Here is a 17,751-nt window from a genome sequence, read left to right on the forward strand (position 1 = left end):
ATGTTTGCATATTGACCATATAGAGGAGTGAATGCTAGGATGTTGCCCATATAGAGGAGTGAATGCTAGGATGTTGCCCATATAGAGGAGTGAATGTTTGCATATTGCCCATATAAAGAAGTGAATGTTTGCATATTGCCCATATAGAGGAGTGAATGTTTGCATATTGCCCATATAGAGGAGTGAATGTTTGCATATTGACCATATATGGTAGTGAATGTTTGCATATTGACCATATAGAGGAGTGAATGCTAGGATGTTGCCCATATAGAGGAGTGAATGCTAGGATGTTGCCCATATAGAGGAGTGAATGTTTGCATATTGCCCATATAAAGAAGTGAATGTTTGCATATTGCCCATATAAAGAAGTGAATGTTTGCATATTGCCCATATAGAGGAGTGAATGTTTGCATATTGACCATGTAGAGGAGTGAATGTTTGCATATTGCCCATATAAAGAAGTGAATGTTTGCATATTGACCATATATGGTAGTGAATGTTTGCATATTGCCCATATAGAGGAGTGAATGTTTGCATATTACCCATATAGAGGAGTGAATGTTTGCATATTGCCCATATAGAGGAGTGAATGTTTGCATATTGCCCATATTGAGGAGTGAATGTTTGCATATTGCCCATATAGAGGAGTGAATGTTTGCATATTGACCATATTGAGGAGTGAATGTTTGCATGTTGCCCATATAGAGGAGTGAATGTTTGCATATTGCCCATATTGAGGAGTGAATGTTTGCATGTTGCCCATATAGAGGAGTGAATGTTTGCATATTGCCCATATTGAGTGAATGTTTGCATATTGCCCATATAGAGGAGTGAATGTTTGCATATTGCCCATATTGAGGAGTGAATGTTTGCATATTGTCCATATAGAGGAGTGAATGTTTGCATATTGCCCATATAGAGGAGTGAATGTTTGCATATTGACCATATAGAGGAGTGAATGTTTGCATATTGACCATATAGAGGAGTGAATGTTTGCATATTGCCCATATAGAGGAGTGAATGTTTGCATATTGACCATATAGAGGAGTGAATGTTTGCATATTGCCCATATAGAGGAGTGAATGTTTGCATATTGCCCATATAGAGGAGTGAATGTTTGCATATTGACCATATAGAGGAGTGAATGTTTGCATATTGACCATATAGAGGAGTGAATGTTTGCATATTGACCATATAGAGGAGTGAATGTTTGCATATTGCCCATATAGAGGAGTGAATGTTTGCATATTGCCCATATAGAGGAGTGAATGTTTGCATATTGACCATATAGAGGAGTGAATGTTTGCATATTGCCCATATAGAGGAGTGAATGTTTGCATATTGCCCATATAGAGGAGTGAATGTTTGCATATTGACCATATAGAGGAGTGAATGTTTGCATATTGCCCATATAGAGGAGTGAATGTTTGCATATTGCCCATATTGAGGAGTGAATGTTTGCATATTGCCCATATAGAGGAGTGAATGTTTGCATATTGACCATATAGAGGAGTGAATGTTTGCATATTGCCCATATAGAGGAGTGAATGTTTGCATATTGCCCATATTGAGGAGTGAATGTTTGCATATTGCCCATATAGAGGAGTGAATGTTTGCATATTGCCCATATTGAGGAGTGAATGTTTGCATATTGCCCATATAGAGGAGTGAATGTTTGCATATTGCCCATATAGAGGAGTGAATGTTTGCATATTGACCATATAGAGGAGTGAATGTTTGCATATTGCCCATATAGAGGAGTGAATGTTTGCATATTGACCATATAGAGGAGTGAATGTTTGCATATTGACCATATAGAGGAGTGAATGTTTGCATATTGTCCATATAGAGGAGTGAATGTTTGCATATTGCCCATATAGAGGAGTGAATGTTTGCATATTGCCCATATATGGTAGTGAATGTTTGTTTTTTGTCTATATAATGTAGTGAATGTTAGCATATTGCCCATATTGAGGAGTGAATGTTTGCATATTGCCCATATATGGTAGTGAATGTTTGTTTTTTGTCTATATAATGTAGTGAATGTTAGCATATTGCCCATATTGAGGAGTGAATGTTTGCATATTGCCCATATAGAGGAGTGAATGTTTGCATATTGCCCATATAGAGGAGTGAATGTTTGCATATTGACCATATAGAGGAGTGAATGTTTGCATATTGCCCATATAGAGGAGTGAATGTTTGCATGTTGCCCATATAGAGGAGTGAATGTTTGCATATTGTCCATATTGCCCAGGAGTGAATGTTTGCATATTGCCCATATTGAGGAGTGAATGTTTGCATATTGCCCATATAGAGGAGTGAATGTTTGCATATTGACCATATAGAGGAGTGAATGTTTGCATATTGACCATATAGAGGAGTGAATGTTTGCATATTGCCCATATAGAGGAGTGAATGTTTGCATGTTGCCCATATAAAGAAGTGAATGTTTGCATGTTGCCCATATAAAGAAGTGAATGTTTGCATATTGCCCATATTGAGGAGTGAATGTTTGCATATTGCCCATATAGAGGAGTGAATGTTTGCATATTGACCATATAGAGGAGTGAATGTTTGCATATTGACCATATAGAGGAGTGAATGTTTGCATATTGCCCATATAGAGGAGTGAATGTTTGCATATTGACCATATAGAGGAGTGAATGTTTGCATATTGCCCATATAGAGGAGTGAATGTTTGCATATTGACCATATAGAGGAGTGAATGTTTGCATATTGACCATATAGAGGAGTGAATGTTTGCATATTGACCATATAGAGGAGTGAATGTTTGCATATTGCCCATATAGAGGAGTGAATGTTTGCATATTGACCATATAGAGGAGTGAATGTTTGCATATTGACCATATAGAGGAGTGAATGTTTGCATATTGACCATATAGAGGAGTGAATGTTTGCATATTGACCATATAGAGGAGTGAATGTTTGCATATTGACCATATAGAGGAGTGAATGTTTGCATATTGACCATATAGAGGAGTGAATGTTTGCATATTGTCCATATAGAGGAGTGAATGTTTGCATATTGACCATATAGAGGAGTGAATGTTTGCATATTGCCCATATAGAGGTTGCCCAGTGAATGTTTGCATGTTGCCCATATAAAGAAGTGAATGTTTGCATGTTGCCCATATAAAGAAGTGAATGTTTGCATGTTGCCCATATAAAGAAGTGAATGTTTGCATGTTGCCCATATAAAGAAGTGAATGTTTGCATATTGCCCATATAAAGTGAATGTGAATGTTTGCATATTGCCCATATAGAGGAGTGAATGTTTGCATATTGCCCATATAGAGGAGTGAATGTTTGCATATTGCCCATATAGAGGAGTGAATGTTTGCATATTGCCCATATAGAGGAGTGAATGTTTGCATATTGCCCATATAAAGAAGTGAATGTTTGCATATTGCCCATATAGAGGAGTGAATGCTAGGATGTTGCCCATATAGAGGAGTGAATGTTTGCATATTGCCCATATAAAGAAGTGAATGTTTGCATATTGCCCATATAAAGAAGTGAATGTTGGCATATTGCCCATATATGGTAGTGAATGTTTGCATATTGCCCATATAGAGGAGTGAATGTTTGCATATTGTCCATATAGAGGAGTGAATGCTAGGATATTGCCCATATAGAGGAGTGAATGTTTGCATATTGCCCATATAGAGGAGTGAATGTTTGCATATTGTCCATATAGAGGAGTGAATGCTAGGATGTTGCCCATATAGAGGAGTGAATGTTTGCATATTGTCCATATAGAGGAGTGAATGTTTGCATATTGCCCATATAGAGGAGTGAATGTTTGCATATTGCCCATATAGAGGAGTGAATGCTAGGATGTTGCCCATATAGAGGAGTGAATGTTTGCATATTGCCCATATAGAGGAGTGAATGTTAGCATATTGTCCATATAGAGGAGTGAATGTTTGCATATTGACCATATAGAGGAGTGAATGTTTGCATATTGTCCATATAGAGGAGTGAATGTTTGCATGTTGCCCATATTGAGGAGTGAATGTTTGCATATTGACCATATAGAGGAGTGAATGTTTGCATATTGCCCATATTGAGGAGTGAATGTTTGCATGTTGCCCATATAAAGAAGTGAATGTTTGCATATTGCCCATATAGAGGAGTGAATGTTTGCATATTGTCCATATAGAGGAGTGAATGTTTGCATATTGCCCATATAGAGGAGTGAATGTTTGCATGTTGCCCATATAAAGAAGTGAATGTTTGCATATTGCCCATATAGAGGAGTGAATGTTTGCATATTGCCCATATAGAGGAGTGAATGTTTGCATATTGCCCATATAAAGAAGTGAATGTTTGCATATTGCCCATATAGAGGAGTGAATGTTTGCATATTGCCCATATAGAGGAGTGAATGTTTGCATGTTGCCCATATAAAGAAGTGAATGTTTGCATATTGCCCATATAGAGGAGTGAATGTTTGCATATTGACCATATAGAGGAGTGAATGTTTGCATATTGCCCATATAGAGGAGTGAATGTTTGCATATTGCCCATATAGAGGAGTGAATGTTTGCATATTGCCCATATAGAGGAGTGAATGTTTGCATATTGCCCATATTGAGGAGTGAATGTTTGCATGTTGCCCATATTGAGGAGTGAATGTTGGCATATTGACCATATTGAGGAGTGAATGTTTGCATATTGCCCATATAGAGGAGTGAATGTTTGCATGTTGCCCATATAGAGGAGTGAATGTTTGCATATTGCCCATATAGAGGAGTGAATGTTTGCATATTGCCCATATAGAGGAGTGAATGTTTGCATATTGCCCATATAGAGGAGTGAATGTTTGCATATTGCCCATATAAAGAAGTGAATGTTTGCATATTGACCATATAGAGGAGTGAATGTTTGCATATTGACCATATTGAGGAGTGAATGTTTGCATATTGTCCATATAGAGGAGTGAATGTTTGCATATTGTCCATATAGAGGAGTGAATGTTTGCATATTGCCCATATAGAGGAGTGAATGTTTGCATATTGCCCATATAGAGGAGTGAATGTTTGCATATTGCCCATATAGAGGAGTGAATGTTTGCATATTGCCCATATAGAGGAGTGAATGTTTGCATATTGCCCATATAGAGGAGTGAATGTTTGCATATTGCCCATATAGAGGAGTGAATGTTTGCATATTGCCCATATAGAGGAGTGAATGTTTGCATATTGCCCATATAGAGGAGTGAATGTTTGCATATTGCCCATATAGAGGAGTGAATGTTTGCATATTGCCCATATTGAGGAGTGAATGTTTGCATATTGCCCATATAGAGGAGTGAATGTTTGCATATTGCCCATATAGAGGAGTGAATGTTTGCATATTGCCCATATAGAGGAGTGAATGTTTGCATATTGCCCATATAGAGGAGTGAATGTTTGCATATTGCCCATATAGAGGAGTGAATGTTTGCATATTGCCCATATAGAGGAGTGAATGTTTGCATATTGCCCATATAGAGGAGTGAATGTTTGCATATTGCCCATATAGAGGAGTGAATGTTTGCATATTGCCCATATTGAGGAGTGAATGTTTGCATATTGCCCATATAGAGGAGTGAATGTTTGCATATTGCCCATATAAAGAAGTGAATGTTTGCATATTGCCCATATATGGTAGTGAATGTTTGCATATTGCCCATATATGGTAGTGAATGTTTGCATATTGCCCATATAATGTTTGCATATTGCCCATATAGAGGAGTGAATGTTTGCATATTGCCCATATAGAGGAGTGAATGTTTGCATATTGCCCATATAGAGGAGTGAATGTTTGCATATTGCCCATATAGAGGAGTGAATGTTTGCATATTGTCCATATAGAGGAGTGAATGTTTGCATATTGTCCATATAGAGGAGTGAATGTTTGCATATTGTCCATATAGAGGAGTGAATGTTTGCATATTGCCCATATAGAGGAGTGAATGTTTGCATATTGCCCATATAGAGGAGTGAATGTTTGCATATTGACCATGAGGATGAATGTTGCATATTGACCATATATAGAGGAGTGAATGTTTGCATATTGCCCAATGTTTGCATAGTGCCCATATAGATATAGAGGAGTGAATGTTTGCATATTGACCATATAGAGGAGTGAATGTTTGCATATTGCCCATATAGAGGAGTGAATGTTTGCATATTGACCATATAGAGGAGTGAATGTTTGCATATTGACCATATAGAGGAGTGAATGTTTGCATATTGCCCATATAGAGGAGTGAATGTTTGCATATTGACCATATAGAGGAGTGAATGTTTGCATATTGCCCATATAGAGGAATGTGAATGTTTGCATATTGCCCATATTGAGGAGTGAATGTTTGCATATTGCCCATATAGAGGAGTGAATGTTTGCATATTGCCCATATAAAGAAGTGAATGTTTGCATGTTGCCCATATTGAGGAGTGAATGTTTGCATATTGCCCATATAGAGGAGTGAATGTTTGCATATTGCCCATATTGAGGAGTGAATGTTTGCATATTGCCCATATAGAGGAGTGAATGTTTGCATGTTGCCCATATAGAGGAGTGAATGTTTGCATATTGACCATATATGGTAGTGAATGTTTGCATATTGCCCATATAAAGAAGTGAATGTTTGCATATTGCCCATATATGGTAGTGAATGTTTGCATATTGACCATATATGGTAGTGAATGTTTGCATATTGCCCATATAAAGAAGTGAATGTTTGCATATTGCCCATATTGAGGAGTGAATGTTTGCATGTTGCCCATATTGAGGAGTGAATGTTGGCATATTGACCATATTGAGGAGTGAATGTTTGCATATTGCCCATATAGAGGAGTGAATGTTTGCATGTTGCCCATATAGAGGAGTGAATGTTTGCATATTGACCATATAGAGGAGTGAATGTTTGCATATTGCCCATATTGAGGAGTGAATGTTTGCATATTGCCCATATAAAGAAGTGAATGTTTGCATATTGCCCATATAGAGGAGTGAATGTTTGCATATTGCCCATATAGAGGAGTGAATGTTTGCATATTGCCCATATTGAGGAGTGAATGTTTGCATATTGCCCATATAGAGGAGTGAATGTTTGCATGTTGCCCATATTGAGGAGTGAATGTTTGCATGTTGCCCATATAGAGGAGTGAATGTTTGCATATTGCCCATATAGAGGAGTGAATGTTTGCATATTGCCCATATAAAGAAGTGAATGTTGGCATATTGACCATATAGAGGAGTGAATGTTTGCATATTGCCCATATAGAGGAGTGAATGTTTGCATATTGCCCATATAGAGGAGTGAATGTTTGCATATTGCCCATATAAAGAAGTGAATGTTGGCATATTGACCATATAGAGGAGTGAATGTTTGCATATTGCCCATATAGAGGAGTGAATGTTTGCATATTGCCCATATAGAGGAGTGAATGTTTGCATATTGCCCATATAAAGAAGTGAATGTTGGCATATTGACCATATAGAGGAGTGAATGTTTGCATATTGCCCATATAGAGGAGTGAATGTTTGCATATTGCCCATATAGAGGAGTGAATGTTTGCATATTGCCCATATAGAGGAGTGAATGTTTGCATGTTGCCCATATTGAGGAGTGAATGTTTGCATATTGCCCATATAGAGGAGTGAATGTTTGCATATTGTCCATATAGAGGAGTGAATGTTTGCATATTGCCCATATAGAGGAGTGAATGTTTGCATATTGACCATATAGAGGAGTGAATGTTTGCATATTGTCCATATAGAGGAGTGAATGTTTGCATATTGCCCATATAGAGGAGTGAATGTTTGCATATTGCCCATATAGAGGAGTGAATGTTTGCATATTGTCCATATAGAGGAGTGAATGTTTGCATATTGTCCATATAGAGGAGTGAATGCTAGGATGTTGCCCATATAGAGGAGTGAATGCTAGGATGTTGCCCATATAGAGGAGTGAATGCTAGGATGTTGCCCATATAGAGGAGTGAATGCTAGTTTTTTGTCTATATAATGTAGTGAATGTTAGCATATTGCCCATATTGAGGAGTGAATGTTTGCATATTGCCCATATAGAGGAGTGAATGTTTGCATATTGCCCATATAGAGGAGTGAATGTTTGCATATTGCCCATATAGAGGAGTGAATGTTTGCATATTGCCCATATAGAGGAGTGAATGTTTGCATATTGACCATATAGAGGAGTGAATGTTTGCATATTGCCCATATAGAGGAGTGAATGTTTGCATATTGTCCATATAGAGGAGTGAATGTTTGCATATTGACCATATAGAGGAGTGAATGTTTGCATATTGTCCATATATGGTAGTGAATGTTTGCATATTGCCCATATATGGTAGTGAATGTTTGCATATTGCCCATATAGAGGAGTGAATGTTTGCATATTGCCCATATAGAGGAGTGAATGTTTGCATATTGTCCATATAGAGGAGTGAATGTTTGCATATTGTCCATATAGAGGAGTGAATGTTTGCATATTGCCCATATAGAGGAGTGAATGTTTGCATATTGTCCATATAGAGGAGTGAATGTTTGCATATTGCCCATATAGAGGAGTGAATGTTTGCATATTGCCCATATAGAGGAGTGAATGTTTGCATATTGTCCATATAGAGGAGTGAATGTTTGCATATTGCCCATATAGAGGAGTGAATGTTTGCATATTGCCCATATAGAGGAGTGAATGTTTGCATATTGCCCATATAGAGGAGTGAATGTTTGCATATTGCCCATATAGAGGAGTGAATGTTTGCATATTGCCCATATAGAGGAGTGAATGTTTGCATATTGCCCATATAGAGGAGTGAATGTTTGCATATTGACCATATAGAGGAGTGAATGTTTGCATATTGCCCATATAGAGGAGTGAATGTTTGCATATTGCCCATATAGAGGAGTGAATGTTTGCATATTGCCCATATAGAGGAGTGAATGTTTGCATATTGACCATATAGAGGAGTGAATGTTTGCATATTGTCCATATAGAGGAGTGAATGTTTGCATATTGCCCATATAGAGGAGTGAATGTTTGCATATTGACCATATATGGTAGTGAATGTTTGCATATTGACCATATAGAGGAGTGAATGTTTGCATATTGCCCATATAGAGGAGTGAATGTTTGCATATTGCCCATATAGAGGAGTGAATGTTTGCATATTGCCCATATAGAGGAGTGAATGTTTGCATATTGACCATATAGAGGAGTGAATGTTTGCATATTGCCCATATAGAGGAGTGAATGTTTGCATATTGCCCATATAGAGGAGTGAATGTTTGCATATTGCCCATATAGAGGAGTGAATGTTTGCATATTGACCATATAGAGGAGTGAATGTTTGCATATTGCCCATATAGAGGAGTGAATGTTTGCATATTGACCATATAGAGGAGTGAATGTTTGCATATTGTCCATATAGAGGAGTGAATGTTTGCATATTGCCCATATAGAGGAGTGAATGTTTGCATATTGACCATATAGAGGAGTGAATGTTTGCATGTTGCCCATATAGAGGAGTGAATGTTTGCATATTGTCCATATAGAGGAGTGAATGTTTGCATATTGTCCATATAGAGGAGTGAATGTTTGCATATTGCCCATATAAAGAAGTGAATGTTTGCATGTTGCCCATATTGAGGAGTGAATGTTTGCATATTGCCCATATTGAGGAGTGAATGTTTGCATATTGCCCATATAGAGGAGTGAATGTTTGCATGTTGCCCATATAGAGGAGTGAATGTTTGCATATTGACCATATATGGTAGTGAATGTTTGCATATTGCCCATATAAAGAAGTGAATGTTTGCATATTGCCCATATATGGTAGTGAATGTTTGCATATTGACCATATATGGTAGTGAATGTTTGCATATTGCCCATATAAAGAAGTGAATGTTTGCATATTGCCCATATTGAGGAGTGAATGTTTGCATGTTGCCCATATTGAGGAGTGAATGTTGGCATATTGACCATATTGAGGAGTGAATGTTTGCATATTGCCCATATAGAGGAGTGAATGTTTGCATGTTGCCCATATAGAGGAGTGAATGTTTGCATATTGACCATATAGAGGAGTGAATGTTTGCATATTGCCCATATTGAGGAGTGAATGTTTGCATATTGCCCATATAAAGAAGTGAATGTTTGCATATTGCCCATATAGAGGAGTGAATGTTTGCATATTGCCCATATAGAGGAGTGAATGTTTGCATATTGCCCATATTGAGGAGTGAATGTTTGCATATTGCCCATATAGAGGAGTGAATGTTTGCATGTTGCCCATATTGAGGAGTGAATGTTTGCATGTTGCCCATATAGAGGAGTGAATGTTTGCATATTGCCCATATAGAGGAGTGAATGTTTGCATATTGCCCATATAAAGAAGTGAATGTTGGCATATTGACCATATAGAGGAGTGAATGTTTGCATATTGCCCATATAGAGGAGTGAATGTTTGCATATTGCCCATATAGAGGAGTGAATGTTTGCATATTGCCCATATAAAGAAGTGAATGTTGGCATATTGACCATATAGAGGAGTGAATGTTTGCATATTGCCCATATAGAGGAGTGAATGTTTGCATATTGCCCATATAGAGGAGTGAATGTTTGCATATTGCCCATATAAAGAAGTGAATGTTGGCATATTGACCATATAGAGGAGTGAATGTTTGCATATTGCCCATATAGAGGAGTGAATGTTTGCATATTGCCCATATAGAGGAGTGAATGTTTGCATATTGCCCATATAGAGGAGTGAATGTTTGCATGTTGCCCATATTGAGGAGTGAATGTTTGCATATTGCCCATATAGAGGAGTGAATGTTTGCATATTGCCCATATTGAGGAGTGAATGTTTGCATGTTGCCCATATAGAGGAGTGAATGTTTGCATATTGCCCATATAAAGAAGTGAATGTTGGCATATTGACCATATAGAGGAGTGAATGTTTGCATATTGCCCATATAGAGGAGTGAATGTTTGCATATTGCCCATATAGAGGAGTGAATGTTTGCATATTGTCCATATAGAGGAGTGAATGTTTGCATATTGCCCATATTGAGGAGTGAATGCTAGGATGTTGCCCATATAGAGGAGTGAATGTTTGCATATTGCCCATATAAAGAAGTGAATGCTAGGATGTTGCCCATATAGAGGAGTGAATGTTTGCATATTGTCCATATAGAGGAGTGAATGTTTGCATATTGTCCATATAGAGGAGTGAATGTTTGCATATTGTCCATATAGAGGAGTGAATGTTTGCATATTGTCCATATAGAGGAGTGAATGTTTGCATATTGTCCATATAGAGGAGTGAATGCTAGGATGTTGCCCATATAGAGGAGTGAATGTTTGCATATTGCCCATATAGAGGAGTGAATGCTAGGATGTTGCCCATATAGAGGAGTGAATGTTTGCATATTGCCCATATAGAGGAGTGAATGTTTGCATATTGTCCATATAGAGGAGTGAATGTTTGCATATTGCCCATATAGAGGAGTGAATGTTTGCATATTGTCCATATAGAGGAGTGAATGTTTGCATATTGCCCATATAGAGGAGTGAATGTTTGCATATTGCCCATATAGAGGAGTGAATGTTTGCATATTGCCCATATAGAGGAGTGAATGTTTGCATATTGTCCATATAGAGGAGTGAATGTTTGCATATTGTCCATATAGAGGAGTGAATGTTTGCATATTGTCCATATAGAGGAGTGAATGTTTGCATATTGCCCATATAGAGGAGTGAATGCTAGGATGTTGCCCATATAGAGGAGTGAATGTTTGCATATTGCCCATATAGAGGAGTGAATGTTTGCATATTGCCCATATAGAGGAGTGAATGTTTGCATATTGCCCATATAGAGGAGTGAATGTTTGCATATTGTCCATATAGAGGAGTGAATGTTTGCATATTGCCCATATAGAGGAGTGAATGTTTGCATATTGTCCATATAGAGGAGTGAATGTTTGCATATTGCCCATATAGAGGAGTGAATGCTAGGATGTTGCCCATATAGAGGAGTGAATGTTTGCATATTGCCCATATAGAGGAGTGAATGTTTGCATATTGCCCATATTGAGGAGTGAATGTTTGCATATTGCCCATATTGAGGAGTGAATGTTTGCATATTGCCCATATAGAGGAGTGAATGTTTGCATATTGCCCATATAGAGGAGTGAATGCTTGCATATTGACCATATAGAGGAGTGAATGTTTGCATATTGTCCATATAGAGGAGTGAATGTTTGCATATTGACCATATAGAGGAGTGAATGTTTGCATATTGCCCATATAGAGGAGTGAATGTTTGCATATTGTCCATATAGAGGAGTGAATGCTAGGATGTTGCCCATATAGAGGAGTGAATGTTTGCATATTGCCCATATATGGTAGTGAATGTTAGTTTTTTGTCTATATAATGTAGTGAATGTTAGCATATTGCCCATATTGAGGAGTGAATGTTTGCATATTGCCCATATTGAGGAGTGAATGTTTGCATATTGCCCATATATGGTAGTGAATGTTTGCATATTGCCCATATATGGTAGTGAATGTTTGCATATTGACCATATATGGTAGTGAATGTTTGCATATTGCCCATATATGGTAGTGAATGTTTGCATATTGCCCATATATGGTAGTGAATGTTTGCATATTGACCATATATGGTAGTGAATGTTTGCATATTGACCATGTAGAGGAGTGAATGTTTGCATATTGACCATATATGGTAGTGAATGTTTGCATATTGCCCATATATGGTAGTGAATGTTTGCATATTGCCCATATATGGTAGTGAATGTTTGCATATTGCCCATATATGGTAGTGAATGTTTGCATATTGCCCATATATGGTAGTGAATGTTTGCATATTGCCCATATATGGTAGTGAATGTTTGCATATTGCCCATATATGGTAGTGAATGTTGGCATATTGCCCATATATGGTAGTGAATGTTTGCATATTGCCCATATATGGTAGTGAATGTTTGCATATTGCCCATATATGGTAGTGAATGTTTGCATATTGCCCATATATGGTAGTGAATGTTTGCATATTGCCCATATATGGTAGTGAATGTTTGCATATTGCCCATATATGGTAGTGAATGTTGGCATATTGCCCATATATGGTAGTGAATGTTGGCATATTGCCCATATATGGTAGTGAATGTTGGCATATTGCCCATATATGGTAGTGAATGTTGGCATATTGCCCATATATGGTAGTGAATGTTGGCATATTGCCCATATATGGTAGTGAATGTTGGCATATTGCCCATATATGGTAGTGAATGTTGGCATATTGCCCATATATGGTAGTGAATGTTGGCATATTGCCCATATAGAGGAATGTGTTGTCCTCCTGGGTGTGATCAAATCAAATCAAAGCGTATTTGTCACGTGCGCTGAATACAACAGGTGTAGTAGACCTCACAGTGAAATGCTGAATACAACAGGTGTAGTAGACCTCTCAGTGAAATGCTGAATACAACAGGTGTAGTAGACCTTACAGTGAAATGATGAATACAACAGGTGTAGTAGACCTCACAGTGAAATGCTGAATACAACAGGTGTAGTAGACCTCACAGTGAAATGCTGAATACAACAGGTGTAGTAGACCTCACAGTGAAATGCTGAATACAACAGGTGTAGTAGACCTCACAGTGAAATGCTGAATACAACAGGTGTAGTAGACCTCACAGTGAAATGCTGAATACAACAGGTGTAGTAGACCTCACAGTGAAATGCTGAATACAACAGGTGTATTAGACCTTACAGTGAAATGATGAATACAACAGGTGTAGTAGACCTCACAGTGAAATGCTGAATACAACAGGTGTAGTAGACCTCACAGTGAAATGCTGAATACAACATGTGTAGTAGACCTCACAGTGAAATGCTGAATACAACAGGTGTAGTAGACCTTACAGTGAAATGCTGAATACAACAGGTGTAGTAGACCTCACAGTGAAATGCTGAATACAACAGGTGTAGTAGACCTTACAGTGAAATGCTGAATACAACAGGTGTAGTAGACCTCACAGTGAAATGATGAATACAACAGGTGTAGTAGACCTCACAGTGAAATGCTGAATACAACAGGTGTAGTAGACCCCACAGTGAAATGCTGAATACAACAGGTGTAGTAGACCTTACAGCTTACTTACAGGCCCTTAACCAACAATGTAATGTTTAAGTAACAAATAGGTATCAGGTAAACAATAGATAAGTAAAGAAATCTAATTAAAAACAGTATAATTACAGTGAAAATAACAGTAGTGAGGCTATATACAGGTGGTACCGGTACAGAGTCAATGTGGAGGCTATATACAGGGGGTACCGGTACAGAGTCAATGTGGAGGCTATATACAGGGGGTACCAGTACAGAGTCAATGTGGAGGCTATATACAGGGGGTACCGGTACAGAGTCAATGTGGAGGCTATATACAGGGGGTACCGGTACAGAGTCAATGTGGAGGCTATATACAGGGTGTACCGGTACAGAGTCAATGTGGAGGCTATATACAGTGTGTTACGGTACAGAGTCAATGTGGAGGCTATATACAGGGTGTACCGGTACAGAGTCAATGTGGAGGCTATATACAGGGGGCACCGGTACAGAGTCAATGTGGAGGCTATATACAGGGTGTACCGGTACAGAGTCAATGTGGAGGCTATATACAGTGTGTTACGGTACAGAGTCAATGTGGAGGCTATATACAGGGTGTACCGGTACAGAGTCAATGTGGAGGCTATATACAGGGTGTACCGGTACAGAGTCAATGTGGAGGCTATATTTACATTTACATTTAAGTCATTTAGCAGACGCTCTTATCCAGAGCGACTTACAAATTGGTGCATTCACCTTATGACATCCGGTACAGAGTCAATGTGGAGGCTATATACAAGTGGCACCGGTACCGAGTCAATGTGCAGGGGCACCGGTTAGTTGGTCTAATTGAGGTAATATATACATGTAGGTATGGTTAAAGTGACTATGCATAGATGATAAACAGAGTAGCAGCAGTGTAAAGGAGGGGGGTCTTACTGTGTTACCATGTGTTGGGATAAAGTAGCAGTGATACTTCTTTAGTCCTATTGGCCCTGGTCAAATGTAGTGCACTACTTTAGTCCTATTGGCCCTGGTCAAATGTAGTGCACTTCTTTAGTCCTATTGGCCCTGGTCAAATGTAGTGCACTTCTTTAGTCCTATTGGCCCTGGTCAAATGTAGTGCACTACTTTAGTCCTATTGGCCCTGGTCAAATGTAGTGCACTACTTTAGTCCTATTGGCCCTAGTCAAATGTAGTGCACTACTTTAGTCCTATTGGCCCTGGTCAAATGTAGTGCACTACTTTAGTCCTATTGGCCCTGGTCAAATGTAGTGCACTACTTTAGTCCTATTGGCCCTGGTCAAATGTAGTGCACTATTTTAGTCCTATTGGTCCTGGTCAAATGTAGTGCACTTCTTTAGTCCTATTGGCCCTGGTCAAATGTAGTGCACTATTTTAGTCCTATTGGTCCTGGTCAAATGTAGTGCACTTCTTTAGTCCTATTGGCCCTGGTCAAATGTAGTGCACTACTTTAGTCCTATTGGCCCTGATCAAATGTAGTGCACTACTTTAGTCCTATTGGCCCTGATCAAATGTAGTGCACTACTTTAGTCCTATTGGCCCTGGTCAAATGTAGTGCACTTCTTTAGTCCTATTGGCCCTGGTCAAATGTAGTGCACTTCTTTAGTCCTATTGGCCCTGGTCAAATGTAGTGCACTACTTTAGTCCTATTGGCCCTGGTCAAATGTAGTGCACTACTTTAGTCCTATTGGCCCTGGTCAAATGTAGTGCACTATTTTAGTCCTATTGGTCCTGGTCAAATGTAGTGCACTTCTTTAGTCCTATTGGCCCTGGTCAAATGTAGTGCACTACTTTAGTCCTATTGGCCCTGGTCAAATGTAGTGCACTACTTTAGTCCTATTGGTCCTGGTCAAATGTAGTGCACTACTTTAGTCCTATTGGCCCTGGTTAAATGTAGGGAACTACTTTAGTCCTATTGGCCCTGGTCAAATGTAGTGCACTACTTTAGTCCTATTGGCCCTGGTCAAATGTAGTGCACTACTTTAGTCCTATTGGCCCTGGTCAAATGTAGTGCACTACTTTAGTCCTATTGGCCCTGGTCAAATGTAGTGCACTACTTTAGTCCTATTGGCCCTGGTCAAATGTAGTGCACTACTTTAGTCCTATTGGCCCTGGTCAAATGTAGTGCACTACTTTAGTCCTATTGGCCCTGGTCAAATGTAGTGCACTACTTTAGTCCTATTGGCCCTGGTCAAATGTAGTGCACTACTTTAGTCCTATTGGCCCTGGTCAAATGTAGTGCACTATTTTAGTCCTATTGGTCCTGGTCAAATGTAGTGCACTTCTTTAGTCCTATTAGCCCTGGTCAAATGTAGTGTACTACTTTAGTCCTATTGGCCCTGGTCAAATGTAGTGCACTATTTTAGTCCTATTGGTCCTGGTGAAATGTAGTGCACTTCTTTAGTCCTATTGGCCCTGGTCAAATGTAGTGCACTACTTTAGTCCTATTGGCCCTGATCAAATGTAGTGCACTTCTTTAGTCCTATTGGCCCTGGTCAAATGTAGTGCACTACTTTAGTCCTATTGGCCCTGGTCAAATGTAGTGCACTACTTTAGTCCTATTGGCCCTGGTCAAATGTAGTGCACTACTTTAGTCCTATTGGCCCTGGTCAAATGTAGTGCACTACACTCTCAAACTGCCTGTTCCCAGGGCCTCCCGAGTGGTGTGGTGGTCTAAGACACTGCATCGCAGTTGCCAGCTGTGCCACTACAGATCCTGGTTCGAGTCCAGGCTGGTGCGACCGGGAGACCCATGAGGCGGCGCACAATTGGCCCAGCGTCGTCCGGGATAGAGGAGGGTTTGGCCGGCAGGGATGTTCTTGTTCCATCGCGCACTAGCGACTCCTGTGGCGGGTCGGGCACAGTGCACGCTGACACGGTCGCCAGCTGTACAGTGTTTCCTCCGACATTGGTGCGGCTGACTTGCGGGTTAAGAGAGCAGTGTGGCTTGTGCTTCAGAGGACGCACGGCTCTCGACCTTCGCCTCTCCCGAGTCCTTTCGGGAGTTGCAGCAACGAGACAAGACTGTAACTACCAATTGGAGATCATGAAATTGAGGAGAAAACGGGGTAAATGTAAAAAAATTAAAACTGCCTGTTCCCTCCATCCTTCTAGCCTGTCTTCTCTCTCTCCCCTCCAGCACCCCCTAGGTTCCTGCCCATCACCATGACTCCCCAGCCTGACAGTCGCCCCTCCCCTCAGAGGAGACACTCCATTGAGAAGGAGCCCCCCACCAGCGTACGACCCTTCACAGCACCCACCAGACAGAGCTCCAAGTCTCTGGTATGTACACTACTGTGTGCTGCAGACAGCCTCACCATGGTATTATAGTGTACACTACTGTGTACTGCAGACAGCCTCACCATGGTATTATAGTGTACACTACTGTGTGCTGCAGACAGCCTCACCATGGTATTATAGTGTACACTACTGTGTGCTCACCATGGTATTATAGTGTACACTAGTGTACTGCAGACAGCCTCACCATGGTATTATAGTGTACACTAGTGTACACCTCACTGGTATTATAGTGTACACTACTGTGTGCAGACAGCCT

General features: G+C 39.4%; 1 protein-coding gene across 1 annotated transcript in view; it reads left to right on the forward strand.

Annotated features, from left to right (window-relative positions):
* LOC118399014 (protein spire homolog 1-like) overlaps positions 1–17,751 on the forward strand; it is a 166,615-nt gene that overhangs the window by 117,874 nt on the left and 30,990 nt on the right. Inside the window, exon 12 of the mRNA XM_052473169.1 lies at positions 17,335–17,477. Within this exon, the coding sequence (XP_052329129.1) occupies positions 17,335–17,477 (143 nt within the window). The remainder of the gene's footprint in view (positions 1–17,334; positions 17,478–17,751) is intronic.

This window comes from Oncorhynchus keta, chromosome 20, assembly GCF_023373465.1.
Source record: "Oncorhynchus keta strain PuntledgeMale-10-30-2019 chromosome 20, Oket_V2, whole genome shotgun sequence".
Taxonomy (NCBI): Eukaryota; Metazoa; Chordata; class Actinopteri; order Salmoniformes; family Salmonidae; genus Oncorhynchus; species Oncorhynchus keta.